Here is a 13,329-nt window from a genome sequence, read left to right on the forward strand (position 1 = left end):
GATGCACTCGTGTCTCCTGTCTCAATCTCTATTTAATTTTACGTACAAAATTCGACTATTTTGAGCATTCATTTTCGCCACTACGCGTGTTGTACGAATCTCTCAATTTTCGAAAATCGGTTTTTGTACTCTACTTGGCACGTGTCCACGCATGTCGTCATTTGCTTGGCCGGACAATCAGTAAAACTCCTCAATTTTATTGCAGGATCAGGGATGGTACTTTAAGTCGCAACGATCCAATTAACGTGGCGTTGGAAAATGGCTTTCCAATCACGCATAAACAATTGAGTGTGATTGTGCATAAATTTATCCTACATTGTCCAAAGGGCAAGGACAAAGTGTTGCCCGACGAGACGGCAGACGAAGTCCTGGAGTCGATCCCGTATCCTCGTCGGCTGCTTAAGATAGAGATGGATTGTCTCCGAGGTTTGATGAAAACGGTGGCGTGTCGCCGAGAGGTCATAGAGCTGCTGGCCTTCCCGGAGTACTACGGGCTTTTCGAGCCACGGTCCACCTCGGCCTCGGTGCTGTTTTTCCTACAGCACGTGTACCAGGAACGGAAACCGTGGCAACGACCGAAATTCGCGCCTTTCGCTTCCCAAATATATGAAGGTCCGACCCTCGGGGATCAACGGCCGAAAGATCTCGCTGAAGTCGAAGTCGTCAGAAGCCGTGAAGCTCTCGCCAGCTTATGCGAGGTCGACGAGGATGACGACGATGAAGATGACGAGGTCGACGAGAACGACGAGGACGATGAGGACGACGACGAAGAGGACGACGAAAACGACGAGGACGACGAAGACGACGACGAAGAGGACGACGACGAAGAGGATGACGAGGACGACGACGAAGAGGGGTCCGACGTCCTCGGTGACGACGGCGGCGATGAATCGAGCGGGGCTGCAAGTGACGATAAATCTGCGACCACGAAGTAAGTAAACAAACGTTTAAATAACATTTTCTAAATCTCAAAATAAAATGTTTACAATTAATAGCTTTTTTTCCTGACAGATCAACCAAGACCTTGGATGATGGGTCCTTGGATCCACCTTCGCTCGTCGGTGACGTCTCCGTCGAGGCCGAGGTCGTCAAAGAACCAAACCATCTCGTTGATAACAAAGTCGTCAGAAGGCGCAGAGCTTTCAGCGTTTTACTCAGCGACGACGAGAACGACGACGACGACGACGTCGACGATTCCGAGTATAAAGAGATCACCAAACCTAACATCTGTGACACTTGTATGCGATCACTGCGATCTGTAAAAGTAATGCTCAGGAGAGATCGTCTTTAATTCCAAATTGATATATGGTGATGTTCAGATGTCGGATTTAAAAATTATTATTCATGTAAAGGAATCAAAGAGTGAAATAATGTCCATTACTAATTGTTAGCCGATGAAATATTGAATCCCTCAAGTTGATGTCAATTTTTTCATTTACGTCTATGAGAATGTTTAGAACACAGCAAATTAAATAATAAAACTATATGTATTACTTATACAACAAGAATTAACTATATTTAAACTGTAAGCATAAAAGTGTGAAAACCATACATGTAGTTGAGACTCGTCAAAAAATATCATAGTATCGGATAATTCCAGAAAAACAATAAAACGAGGTATCTAAACGTGTGTGAATTGGATCAGCTATCATGGATATTGCTCATAACGTAGTCCTGCATTAGAAAACCTAAAATATGTTGATATCATTTGTCTATAATATTTATTGCCGATGTGTTTACAGTTACTATATTCATTTTAAAAGTACAATTTTTTATAATTGAGATCAAAAGATTCATTGCGTTAAATTAACAAAAAATTTCTTTGTTAAGTTCTGTAACAGCCAATGCCACCGAAATGGCGAAGCATTCTCGTGTCAAATCGGGACTTCGAGCGGCTGTATTATTATTGATTTCTTCTGCGCTAATTTTTTTCACGTCTTCTTCAAACGCCACCACGCTCTTTTTTCCTGCCAATGGAAAAAATTTCACGTACATCAAATGATCGCGAACCTCCACGATTTTCGCTGGCCAAAAATTTGACTTGTACTTTCTTGCTAGCACGATCTGGCCGACATGATAGCGCAGAGGAAATCCGTGGCTTATTCGTTGCATGGACACGACTGGCTCGAGATCGAAATTTACGGGCACCGCGTCTGATATAGATAGACGAGGCTGGTTGCTTGCCATCAAAATTGGTAGATTATCTTCGATGAGATCCATTATATTTATTTGGGGTTTAGCAATGTCGATGGCTGCTTTACCGTCACTGGAAAATTAAATATAATTTTAGAGTATAACATTTTATCAACTATTTTTAAGATATTTACGTACATCAATTGAATTGATGTTTCTTTTATAAATTCCATCTCGTCCGAATCGATAGTAATGAGCGTCAAGTATAATTTTACTGTTGATAAGCAATCTTTATCTTGTAAAAACTTTTCGCACTCGAAAAAAGATCGAGCCGATTCAACCGTGTGACTGTCTTGCAGCGTGTCTTCTGGATACCCACACAGTTTATTATACAATACGGTCGCCTTTTCCAGCCCGCAACGATATATATCTCTATATTCATCATCGTATCCGTCTGGATACAATAGATATTCGACGCAAGCGACTGTCAATATGCCACGATTTATTCGATACAGTTTGACTTTCTTCAGATGATTAATTGTAAAATCAAGAATCGTACGTTTGAACGTGTCCAATTCCGAAAACGTAGGTGTACAGTTCGTAAATATTTTCATCGCCTCGCGCAGCATATCGATTAAAATTTGGTTATCCTCCAACATTTCGTTTTGGATTTTTTCACTAATCAAATATCGTCTAAAGAGAATAATTTTATTTGCGTGAGATTTCTCCAGAAAGTATTCTCGATCCACGTAAAGTGGCTCCCTTTCGGATTCGTACACAGGGTCGAGTGGAATCGGCGAAGTCGGCGGCTGAACTTCGATGGGATCGGCAACGTTTCCCGACAGCTCGTCAACGTCAATATGTTCATTTCCAGTACTGAAACATTCGATACGATTTTGGAGTAAAAATATTTGTGTCGACCATATTTAAATTATTCACTCACATCGCTTGAATCGATGCTTTCCTTATGAACTGCAGCTCTTCGTCGTCGATTACAATGCTGCGCAGGTACGATCTAATTTTGTCCAAGCAGCTGGTTTTCTTCAAAAACGTGGGACATTTGAAGAAAGATCTGGCCGATTTGATTATGGCATCGTCGAGCTGAGCTTTGTCCGGAAGACCGCACAATTCTTTATACACCTTCTTCGCCTTCGTGTCATTGCAACGATATACCTTTATGTATTCTTTGACGTGTTTCTTGGGGTACAGGAGATATTCGACACAAGCGACGGCCAATATTCCACGATTCACCCGATACAGATTTACTGCCTTCAAAAAGTCAATCGTAAAGATAACAATGGTGCGTTTAAACGTGTCTAAATACGATGGCGTATATAGAGAACTCGCAAATCTTTTCATCGCTTTAGCTATCATATCCTTTAAAACCATTGTATCATCTAAATCTTCTTCTTCGATGTCGTTGTTTATCAAATAATCTTTTAAATTAATAATAGAATCTGCATATATCTTGTTACGAAAATACTCTTTGTTCATTGGAGGTATACCCTTTTTTGGCGTATCTTTTGCTGGTTTCGATACGACCGATAAACAAGCAGGATTTACCGACTTCTTTCTTGGTATTATTCGCCTAGGCCGATTGTCGTTCTTGGGTTCTGGAACTTTGACGATCTCGATATCTTCGATACCAGTACTGAAAAATTTGACAAAAATTCAGAGTAATAAAATTATATTAACCATTTTTGAAATATTCACTCACATTAATTGAATCGACGCTTTCTGTATGTACAGCATCTCGTCACTATCGATTTCAATCTCTTTCAAATACGATCTTATTTTTTCCAAGCATTCGGGTTTCGCTACGAACTTAGCGCAGTCGAAAAAAGATCTGGCCGAGTTAACTATGTCAATGTCTTGTAGCGTATCTTCTGGAAAACCACACAGTTTGTTATACAGCTTGGTCGCCTTTGCCGGGCCGCAACGATATATCCTTGTATATTCTTCATCTTCATCTTCGGGGTACAGTAGATGTTCAACGCAAGCGACAACCAAAATGCCGCGATTGATTCGATACAGATTAACTGTTTTCAGAAAGTCAATTTTAAAAGTAAGAATCGTACTTTTAAACGTGTCGGATTGCAATGTGTGGGGTTGACTCTTTACGAATCTTTTCGTGCCCTCACGTAGTATAGTCTTCAAAGTCTTATCATTCTCTAAATGTTCTTCTTCGATTTCTTTGGTATTCAAATAATTAACTAAATTAATTATAACGTCGGCATGCGGTTTTTTAAGAAAATATCCTCGATTCATTAAAGTTCGTTTTTGCGACATTTTTCCCTTTCGACTGATGCTCTGATAGTGATCAAATAATAAATTTATAAAACTATTTAATGTTTAATTAATCTATTCTGAATAAAATATATTATTCATAATGTTACAATTTGATGTGTGGAACATCCGAGAATAATCACGATTCTATCAATACTAACAGTTACACAAACGTACCATCATCCTCATGTCAACATTGTATCCTCGCGCTCAAATACATACCTATATAAATACAGTAGTCAGATATTACAGGAAACAAAAATTTCATAATTTTTTTCTCTTAAGGTTTTTTTATGATCTTGTTATAATCCTTTTCTTTAAATCATCCAAATTCCCGTAGTTACTTTAGTAAAAAAATTCAAGAACCGATCTTTAGTAGGTGGCAGTGACGATGTAGGCGACAAAAATTTCAACACATTTTCTCAGTATCCAACTCGAAATCTACAGTGCCTCAGGAATGGTTTTGGAAAAGAAGCCAGCTGCTCTAATATTTTGGCTTTTCATAATCTTTTGGATCTTTGATGAAAAATTCGGGTTGATATTCGCTGTAGCCTTGAAACTACGTTAAAAGTTAAATCCTAATCGAACGTTTCATCTGTCGTAAAAAATACGCAGTACGAGCTCTTTGTGTATGCTTGAAAAAATAATAGTACTTATTTAAAAGATCCTTCTAAATATGAGAAAAATAAACTTATTCTGCGAGCTTTCCAGAGGTTTAGAAGTATAACAAGGAACGTGGACACTTCATTACGTAATTATCTAGTAGCTGTAGATTGTATAGGTGTTCATTAAGGTGGTCCACTTTTTCAAATTTTTTTGTAACTTGGTAGTTCTGACACTCATTTTTATGCCTATCGCATAACTTCCTCTATGAGAAAGCAAAATAACTATACTTAAGCGCAATTGGAAAACTTAATATGGAGTATTCGCAGTGTGCACGTGGATGGAGTGGATGGCAGCGCTGCCATCGATTTTCACGTGTGCTCTTATGGAAAAGACTTCCAATTATGCTAGCGGCGCTCACTGAACTGAATTTCTCCTCGTAAGAAATAACATGGGAAATGGTTTCTAGTGGAGGGAGCCATGGGTGTCGCACATGACCAATACTCAAGGACATTCACGGGTACTTGAATTTTTTATGACTCGAGACGATAACTCGACGAGCCATATACGAGTCGAGTTTTTATTCAAAAAATCGGATAAGTCAAACCGAGTGAGTTTTTTCTTTTTTGTATTTTATTATGAGAACTCACCTCCTGCGTTTTATCTGATGCTATAGATGTGTAAAGCTAAACAAGAGACACGAGGAGAAAAGGCGAAAATCAATTTTAACTGTTTCGATGGAATTCGAGGCAAGGATTTTTGAGAAGGAGATATTCAAGGAAAAGCAACCATGAAATCGACGTACTCATAATATCAAAAAAGTAGATAAAAAGTTTTAAATTACATTGGAAAAAGAAAACATCTTCGAAGTAGCTTCAAGCATTGCATCCATTCTCCTTGGCTCTCTTGGTCAACTTGAGCGCGTCTGCGACCTTCTCGTACAGCCGATACCTCCTCTTGGCCGTTGGATTGGCCGTACCCGGCTGACACTCGATCGCGCCGTTGATGGCTTTGGTAGTGGAGCCGAACCAGTCGGGCCGAGGCCTCAGCAGCGGCCTCACGCGATCGCGCCAGTACCAGGTGCTGACCAGCATCGCCAGTCTCGGATCCTTAGCCACGAGCTCGGGCTCGCGCAGCAGCCGATCGCCCATGCCGATCGCGCTCGAGGCGTCCCGATAGTTGGCGGCCCAGGTCAGCTGTATGTAGCCGCGGCCGTGGTAGCTCTTGCCGGGCAGGCCGACGTTGTCGCGATAGACGTCGCGGCAGCGATCGGTATTGGTGCACACTGCAATCGCACGCACATATGACAGACATGGTACGCGCGTATAGGTACAATTGATTATTATCTCGAAGCTTACCGATCTCCTCGGTGTAAACGAAGCCGCCGCTCTCGTGGATCAGCTGGGCGATGAGCATCGCTGCCTCCTCGCGGCTGAAATCCTTGGTCTGCTCGGCGAAATTCTCGTAGACCTCATCGGCGGGCTTCCGGTAGCCGTTCGACGTCACGGCTCGGTCGAATTCCTCGCGAGAAACGTACGCCTGGCTCGCGCGCAACAGCTGCACCAGCACGAGAGCGACGATCGTTATCGCTCGCCGTGAATCACTGCGCATCTTCGCACCGAGTGAATCTCTCTGCGACTACTATACTCCAAGGACGTAACGGTCTAATGGATAATTTTTTCCCTCCTCGCGATCGGCGAGAGCGAGCAAAAAAAAATTGTTCGATACGGTTCCGGTGTGCCGATTGCGTCGCTTCGGATGAACTTTTGTCAACTTATAATATCGTAAAAATTTATATCGACGCAGTGCAAACAGTTTGACACACGTGCTCGGCTTATGCATCGGCGTATCACGCAATTAGTCGATTCTTAATCATGTTGGGTGTGTTTCAGTGGCATATTTATTTTAACTAAATTATCGAGTACACAACATTTGTCATTTACGTTTCGAATCGAACTTTGATTCAGTTCAAAACATATCGATCACATTACTTTTATTAATTGTATTTACAAATAATTATAAATGAGATCCTTAAATTAATTAGTCTAAAACCACTACTGAAATCCAAGTGTCAATATTTCAACTTGAAACTTCTTTTCAACGAAAAAACGACATGCATTCCTCGCGAAGACGGAAAAAAAATTAGATAGAAATGAAAAATTAATATTCAATGATCGCGTCACACGCACACAACGATCGCGGATACGAAATATGTCAATTGATAAATACAAATGGTAATGTACGGCAATAATAATAAACGTATGAATTTCGCAGTCGACTTCCTCTAGCGAAAAACAACGTGCGCCGCATCATCGTCGATGAAGTGAAAAAAAAAAATTATGTAATTCAAACAAAGTCGCGCGAGCGTATAAATATAATTATATGTCTTAAATTGTATTATCATTATTTAAATACAAAGATCCTCTATCATGTATGATTGGGAAGGCAGTGGCACAGTCGAATTATTATGTCGTTAATAAATTTTCTAAATTATTCGGACGGTCAATTGTAGCAGCCGTTCTCCTCGGCGAAGTTGCTCACGTGCAGACTCTCGGCCACCCTGATGTAAGTCATCCATCGGCGATGAGCCCGCTCGGGATTTCTCACGCACTCGTACGGATTGAGGGCCCTGGTCGTATCGCCGAATCGATATCTCGGCCGCGACGCCGGCCGCAGATCGTTGTAGTCGCCGTCGTCGTTGCTGCTCTTCGGCACGTGGACGATCTTCGGCCGGACCTTCTGCTCCCAGTACCAGACGCTGACGAGCATCGCCAGTCTCGGATCCGTCGTCACGAGGTCGGGCTCGCTCAGCAGGGTCTCGCCGTAGCCCAGTGCGTCGGAGGCCGCCCTGTAGTTGGCGCCCCAGGCGACCTTGAGATAGCCGCGGCCGTGATAGTTCTTGCCGGGCAGGCCTGACTTATCCAGCGAGTACTTGCGCAGGCAGTGATCGCCGCGCAGACAGCCGAGGTCCTCCTTGATCATGAAGCCGCCGCTCTCGTAGAGCATCTGGGCGAGGAGCATGGCGGCCTCGTCGCGGCCGAACGAGCCGCGAGTGATCGCCTCGACGAAGTTGCGATAGGTCTCGTCCTTGGGCACGAGGTAGCCGGCTCGATGCACGGCCCGATTGAACTCCTCGTGGCTGATCATGTTGCTGCCGAAGACGTACGAGTGGCCGGGCTTAACGATAATCGGTAGTAGCAGGACGATCGAGATCAGAAGCGCAGCCTGATGGGACGAACGAAAAAAATATATAGTGAAGGGTCGAGAAATAATTTCTCGTGGCGTGATGCGACGGAAATTGAGTGACTGATTTATAAAAAATTTTCGATCTAAGGCTGAAAATTTCAGTTAGTTTTGAGCTTAAAAAAGTTTAGAAAAGTCTAGAAAAGTTAGATAATTTTTTATTTAGAAAAATTTATCAAACTTCACTCACTGAGAATTGTTTAGGTAGAAAATTGTCAAAGTTTCGATTTTGGTAAGTTAAATAATTGTTTATTATTAATGTTAATTCGTTTCGACAATGCTTTAATAATAAATAATCATTTGACTCATCAAAATCGAAACTTCGACAATTTTCTACCTACATATAATTTTTTATTTTACTTTATTTATTGAAATTTTAGCTGGTTTTAAGTTTATGTACGTTTATGAAATCGACATATCATAAAATTTGATAAATTTTTTATTATTTAAGATTATAAAAGGGTATAGCAATTTTTCAAAGTTTATTAATGTCAGCACAAACTCGAGATTTCGGTCGGGGCGTGAAAAAAATGATATTTTACCATGATTTAAACGAGATATTACACAAACGATTCGCTCTTGGTCATTTCACAAGACATACTGTAAAGATAAACACGACGACCTCGTCATTTTTATACTCTTGCATATCTTTGCCCGTGAAAAAACACGTGTGCGTCTCTTGCCCAAATGTGCGTGTTCACGCGATCTAAGTCTCGGGCTGTCGTGATAATATGCACTTTTGAGCGGAAGAACAATAGTGTTTTTCCGTGCGGATTTTTTCCTTTTTTTGTTTTCCTGGTCACGATGCAAATACACACACGTGCGTGACCCGTGTGCCGATGTATAAGCAAATAGAAAAGTCAGCTATTATCGCGCGCACGCCAGGCTAAAAATGAAACAACAAGATTTCAGGATTCCTGATAGGTATTTTTAGAATTTTCGAAGAATATACGTTGTCACGCCATGAGATTGTCGATTTTGACACGTTTGTGTTGACGATTTTTTAAGCACACAAATTTATTTCAATAATGCGACTATTGATTTAAAGCTTTGATAATCGCAAAATATGCTATAAAGAGTTCGACGTTTAGTTGGTAGCAGTACGATGAATTTTTTATTTTTAAATAAAATTCAAGCAAGTGTTATATGCTATAATTATAAATTATATTAGAGTACGAAATGATTTAATTACATTATAATTTCAAAAATGAAATTAAAGTTAATTACAATTTAGTGTGATTATATTACATCGTGGTAAAAATTATTTAAAAAATTACAAATACAATTGTCTGATGTTCGAAGCGCATTCAACATAACTCTGGTCAATAATATTATTGCATTGCAGAGCGTCTACTCGACGTGGCAAAGCATTTTGTTCAAATTGATACACTTTTACTTTTTTCATTGTGCATAATACTTGTAATTCAATAATTAGTACAAAATTTTACAAAAAAAAGAATTAACTCAAGAATGTGTACACTTATAATTTGGTAACTTCCAATAAAAGTTCAAATATTCAAATCGAGAGGCCAAAAACTGACACGATGCAGTACATTGTTTTATTTTCCCAGCGTACTGTGCAACTTCCATCTGTTGCATTATCCCAATAACACGAACTCGCCGTATGCAGACCAGCTCCATTTTTTTGCATAATTGTACAGGTGACAATATATTTATAAGGTTTTTGTAATTTGGTTAATTGGCCTAGACATGTCTCCACCACGTTAGAAGTCCACTGATTCACTTTACTATGAGTATACGCATTTCCACCAATTGCCACTTCAATAGCTTCTTTGATTATGCGACTGACATCGTCCACAACAAACTGGGCTTCTTCTTGCATATCCTCCATTATCAATGATTTATTATAAAAACTTGGCACAGCAAAAACACAGATGTATTGAGTTATAGTTTTTCCTTAGGTAAATTGACACTCTGCAAACCCGACAATGATTTTCTGAAAAAGGATGAAAAACGAATGTAAGTAATTATTTTTAAGATCATGTGCAAAATTAATATAATATATAAGTGTCACCGTACTCACAGCATTTTCTGCTAATTCAAAAACATTGGTTACTCGTCAGCTGTTCATCCAACCAGAGATTTAATGATCCAGTGATTCGGGTCAGTGATAAAAAAATAATAAATATAGGCACTGCAACCAGGAGAGGAGTTTTCTTAGGTTACTAAAGTAACTCCAAACAATCACAAAAGGCAAAACATTGCAGAAAATAACCTGACGTATCTATGTCATCACCGGTGACGTGTTTCAACTATCTTCCTCTAGCGGTAACATTCACAACTGCTCCGCGAAAAGTTCGCAGCAAGCGATATTATGGAATGGGGAGAGATTCGCAATTCGCAAACGGCATGCTTTTGCGGCCTACAGGTACTCCCTGCCATAGTAGAGTTGCCAATACAGACAATACGGTCTGCAATCTCAATACACTATGTGACATTGTTGAATTTGTAAAGTCGTGTGCAAGTAACGCAACGCTGTAACGATTTTCCGATAAGACGATGGTTGTTTGAACCATTTTTCGTGGGAAAAAATTGAGAACAATTCGATAAGGCAAACTCTGATTTGACAGGCAAGTGTGTGTTTATAAAACGAAATTCTATATCACGTCGAATTTTCGATAACGTTTATCGTGGATTAATTAGGGTATTGAAAATTCGAAAAATTTGCACAAAAACTGTTATTGAACAGTCGTTGAAATATAAATATAAATAAGTGAAGAATAGTCTAATTGATACATTGATTTTGATAAATTAGATAAAATAATAATTCTTATTTACAAACTTCAATACATTTATTTATTTTTTTATTACCTATAATTTTCCAGAACTTTGAGCAATAACATGGCTGCCAAAAATAATATAACAGTCCTAACTCCAAATGGGCGAAGACCAGCCATTGAAGTTAATCAGAACACAACAATTTTGGAGGTAAAATCATAATATCAATTCCATTTAGAATTTGAATTACTAATTACTTTGATTAATACTTTTGCAGGTTCTTGAAAAAGCTTGCAGCAAATACAACTTCAATCCAGATGAATATGATTTAAAGTAATGTAACAATTTTCTTTAAGGATTAAGAAAAAAGAAAACATACTCAAATTATTCCTATTCAACAGGTACCATAACAGGATATTGGATGTTGATTTGACCATTAGATATGCTAATATATCCAATAAGGCTTGTTTGGAGATGGTAACTTGTAAAAATCCTAGAAAAGTATCAAATGTTACAATATGTGTTCAATTGGAAACTGGAGATAGACAGACTGGCGAGTTTGCTCCAACTACATCTTTAGAGGCCATTTTAAAAAATTTAAATATTGAGTATGATGTTGAAACTGTAGTGATCGTTTATACTCAAAGAAAAGTATGTATTAAATTTACATGCAATGAAATAAAATTTAATAATTTAATGTGAAAAAAATTTCCAGATTTATGGCAAAGAGTTTGAAAATCTTACATTAAGATCATTAGGATTAGGAAGTGGCAAAGCTTTGTTCAGGCTGATGCATAGAAATCCAGAGGAAAATAAAGAACAAGCTCATGTGTACAATATACCTCAAAAACCAAAGACTTTTGAGACTGTAGATGATGATGAATTTGTGTTCAAGCGGACTCCAGCCCCAGATCCTAAAAAAAGTAAAGTGTTAGATCCAATTTCACTTATAAAAGCAGAGAAAGAATCTCATAAAAAATGTGATACCAATATTAATGATACAAAAACTAAAGTTGCTGCTGAAAAACCACTGAAAGAATCCTTATCTTCTTCAGCCTTAAAAAATGAAAGAGAAGATAACAAAAAATCTAAGCTTTCAGAAGACGTAGATTTAGAAAAGAATGAAGAGGTTGAAGACAAAATTTTACAAGAAGTGCCTGAAGTTCAAATTGTGAGTATAATTATTATATAAAATTCACTTTTATTACTTGTTTTACATTTTCTATGATTGTTTAGATAGGAGAAAGAGATGCTCTATTATTCAACCAAGCTGGTGCAAAACCAATGAATCAAAATCCTGTACCTGACAGTTTTTTTGAAGTCACAGTGAATGATATCAGAGCTTTAATTCGTGATGCTAGAAATGCACAAAATGACGCACCTCTTTCTACAGCAGCTATGAGACAAAGAGATAAGGATAATGCACAGATGGAGCAGCTCCGTAAATACAAAACAGTAATCATACGTATACAATTTCCTAGTCAGCTAGTTCTTCAAGGATTTTTTACTCCAGTTGAAACGGTGCAAACTATTAAAGATTTTGTAAAGACTTACCTTGAGAATCCTTCAGAAGATTTTAATTTATGTGAGTAGGAATGAGATATTTTATGAATTTTTTTATTTATGCTTGAATTTCATTTTGAATGCTTATCAATGATTTCATTATTGCAACAGATACAACTCCTCCTAGATGTGATCTCGTACCCATGGATCTATTAATTGATTGCGGCCTAGTACCAAGTGCCATTATTTACTATGCTGGTACTTCCGACCTTAAGCCAGAAATAAAATCAAAGCTAACAGATCCTATGGCAGCAAGTTTACATGCATCTAATACAAGGTACCTAAAGGCAAATTATCTTGTAGGCTTAATTATTATTGTAAATAACACTCGTTTTTTCAGACTATCAACTATGCGACAAAATTGTGATTTGGATGATCTAAAAAATGAAATACCACAACTTAATAAGGAGGTAATAGTATCATCAATTTCATCATCATCATCTTCGTCACTCGTTCCGCGGCAAACGAACAGAAACGAGCCTCAGCCTTCGAGTTCCACTGCATCACCGTCTGGAGCAAGGAAGGTTCCTAAGTGGCTCCAACTTTCGAAAAAATAAACTATAAATTGTTATTGTATCATAAATCTTATTAAAATGACAATAATTTAGTGGCATTTAATTTAACACACAAACTTTTTAAGGCAAAAAGATAATTTAATATTTTCATAATTTCATTACTTGCTATGTGGTACTATTTATATACTATTTTTGACAACTTTAATGTAAAAAAATTTATCATGCCAAATAAAATATCAAACACATA

The 13,329-nt window shown here is 38.5% G+C and overlaps 5 protein-coding genes across 7 annotated transcripts; 1 reads left to right on the forward strand and 4 right to left on the reverse strand.

The window, feature by feature from the left end:
• Window positions 1-1,694: 1,694 nt before the first annotated feature.
• On the reverse strand, window positions 1,695-4,558 carry LOC106651461. Its single transcript, XM_014369978.2, has 4 exons — window positions 3,851-4,558; window positions 3,077-3,784; window positions 2,332-3,009; window positions 1,695-2,266 (listed from the first exon to the last, which is right to left on the reverse strand). Exons 1-4 carry the CDS (start codon window positions 4,420-4,422, stop codon window positions 1,807-1,809), a joined length of 2,418 nt encoding a protein of 805 aa, XP_014225464.1. The 5' UTR covers window positions 4,423-4,558; the 3' UTR covers window positions 1,695-1,806.
• Window positions 4,559-5,633: 1,075 nt separating this feature from the next.
• LOC106651521 (endochitinase EP3-like) lies at window positions 5,634-6,781 on the reverse strand. 2 transcript variants are annotated; one of them, XM_014370051.2, is made up of 3 exons: window positions 6,381-6,781; window positions 5,867-6,307; window positions 5,634-5,751 (listed from the first exon to the last, which is right to left on the reverse strand). In XM_014370051.2, the coding sequence occupies exons 1-2, from the start codon at window positions 6,631-6,633 to the stop codon at window positions 5,898-5,900; spliced, it is 663 nt and encodes a 220-aa protein (XP_014225537.1). In that variant the 5' UTR covers window positions 6,634-6,781; the 3' UTR covers window positions 5,634-5,751; window positions 5,867-5,897. The 2 variants fall into 2 exon arrangements, with proteins under 2 accessions (XP_014225537.1, XP_014225536.1); XM_014370050.2 differs by having other exon boundaries at window positions 5,634-6,307.
• Window positions 6,782-6,904: 123 nt separating this feature from the next.
• LOC106651514 (endochitinase At2g43620-like) lies at window positions 6,905-8,858 on the reverse strand. Its single transcript, XM_014370041.1, has 2 exons — window positions 8,808-8,858; window positions 6,905-8,247 (listed from the first exon to the last, which is right to left on the reverse strand). Exons 1-2 carry the CDS (start codon window positions 8,808-8,810, stop codon window positions 7,525-7,527), a joined length of 726 nt encoding a protein of 241 aa, XP_014225527.1. The 5' UTR covers window positions 8,811-8,858; the 3' UTR covers window positions 6,905-7,524.
• A 558-nt stretch (window positions 8,859-9,416) lies between these two features.
• LOC106651509 (dynein light chain Tctex-type 1) lies at window positions 9,417-10,563 on the reverse strand. Its single transcript, XM_014370036.2, has 2 exons — window positions 10,310-10,563; window positions 9,417-10,222 (listed from the first exon to the last, which is right to left on the reverse strand). The coding sequence occupies exon 2, from the start codon at window positions 10,115-10,117 to the stop codon at window positions 9,782-9,784; it is 336 nt and encodes a 111-aa protein (XP_014225522.1). The 5' UTR covers window positions 10,118-10,222; window positions 10,310-10,563; the 3' UTR covers window positions 9,417-9,781.
• Window positions 10,564-10,644: 81 nt separating this feature from the next.
• LOC106651701 (tether containing UBX domain for GLUT4) lies at window positions 10,645-13,329 on the forward strand. Of its 2 annotated transcripts, XM_014370343.2 has the most exons (9): window positions 10,645-10,856; window positions 11,112-11,214; window positions 11,282-11,337; window positions 11,406-11,655; window positions 11,720-11,927; window positions 12,060-12,175; window positions 12,241-12,589; window positions 12,679-12,844; window positions 12,908-13,329. In XM_014370343.2, the coding sequence occupies exons 2-9, from the start codon at window positions 11,128-11,130 to the stop codon at window positions 13,122-13,124; spliced, it is 1,449 nt and encodes a 482-aa protein (XP_014225829.1). In that variant the 5' UTR covers window positions 10,645-10,856; window positions 11,112-11,127; the 3' UTR covers window positions 13,125-13,329. The 2 variants fall into 2 exon arrangements, with proteins under 2 accessions (XP_014225829.1, XP_014225828.1); XM_014370342.2 differs by having other exon boundaries at window positions 11,720-12,175.

Source organism: Trichogramma pretiosum, unplaced genomic scaffold (assembly GCF_000599845.2).
Source record: "Trichogramma pretiosum strain Unisexual culture from Peru unplaced genomic scaffold, Tpre_2.0 scaffold147, whole genome shotgun sequence".
Classification (NCBI taxonomy): Eukaryota; Metazoa; Arthropoda; class Insecta; order Hymenoptera; family Trichogrammatidae; genus Trichogramma; species Trichogramma pretiosum.

Excerpts from the sequence above, each read along its gene's own strand:
- LOC106651461 (XM_014369978.2), bottom strand. The coding sequence starts at position 4,422 with ATGTCGCAAAAACGAACTTTAATGAATCGAGGATATTTTCTTAAAAAA. Across the intron at positions 3,785-3,850 it reads AAAGCGTCGATTCAATTAAT|TACTGGTATCGAAGATATCG; the intron begins GTGAGTGAATAT and ends CAAATTTTTCAG. Across the intron at positions 2,267-2,331 it reads GAAACATCAATTCAATTGAT|TGACGGTAAAGCAGCCATCG; the intron begins GTACGTAAATAT and ends TTAATTTTCCAG.
- LOC106651521 (XM_014370051.2), bottom strand. The coding sequence starts at position 6,633 with ATGCGCAGTGATTCACGGCGAGCGATAACGATCGTCGCTCTCGTGCTG. Across the intron at positions 6,308-6,380 it reads CGTTTACACCGAGGAGATCG|TGTGCACCAATACCGATCGC; the intron begins GTAAGCTTCGAG and ends GTGCGATTGCAG.
- LOC106651509 (XM_014370036.2), bottom strand. The coding sequence starts at position 10,117 with ATGGAGGATATGCAAGAAGAAGCCCAGTTTGTTGTGGACGATGTCAGT.
- LOC106651701 (XM_014370342.2), top strand. The coding sequence starts at position 11,128 with ATGGCTGCCAAAAATAATATAACAGTCCTAACTCCAAATGGGCGAAGA. Across the intron at positions 11,338-11,405 it reads CCAGATGAATATGATTTAAA|GTACCATAACAGGATATTGG; the intron begins GTAATGTAACAA and ends CCTATTCAACAG. Across the intron at positions 11,656-11,719 it reads TCGTTTATACTCAAAGAAAA|ATTTATGGCAAAGAGTTTGA; the intron begins GTATGTATTAAA and ends AAAAATTTCCAG.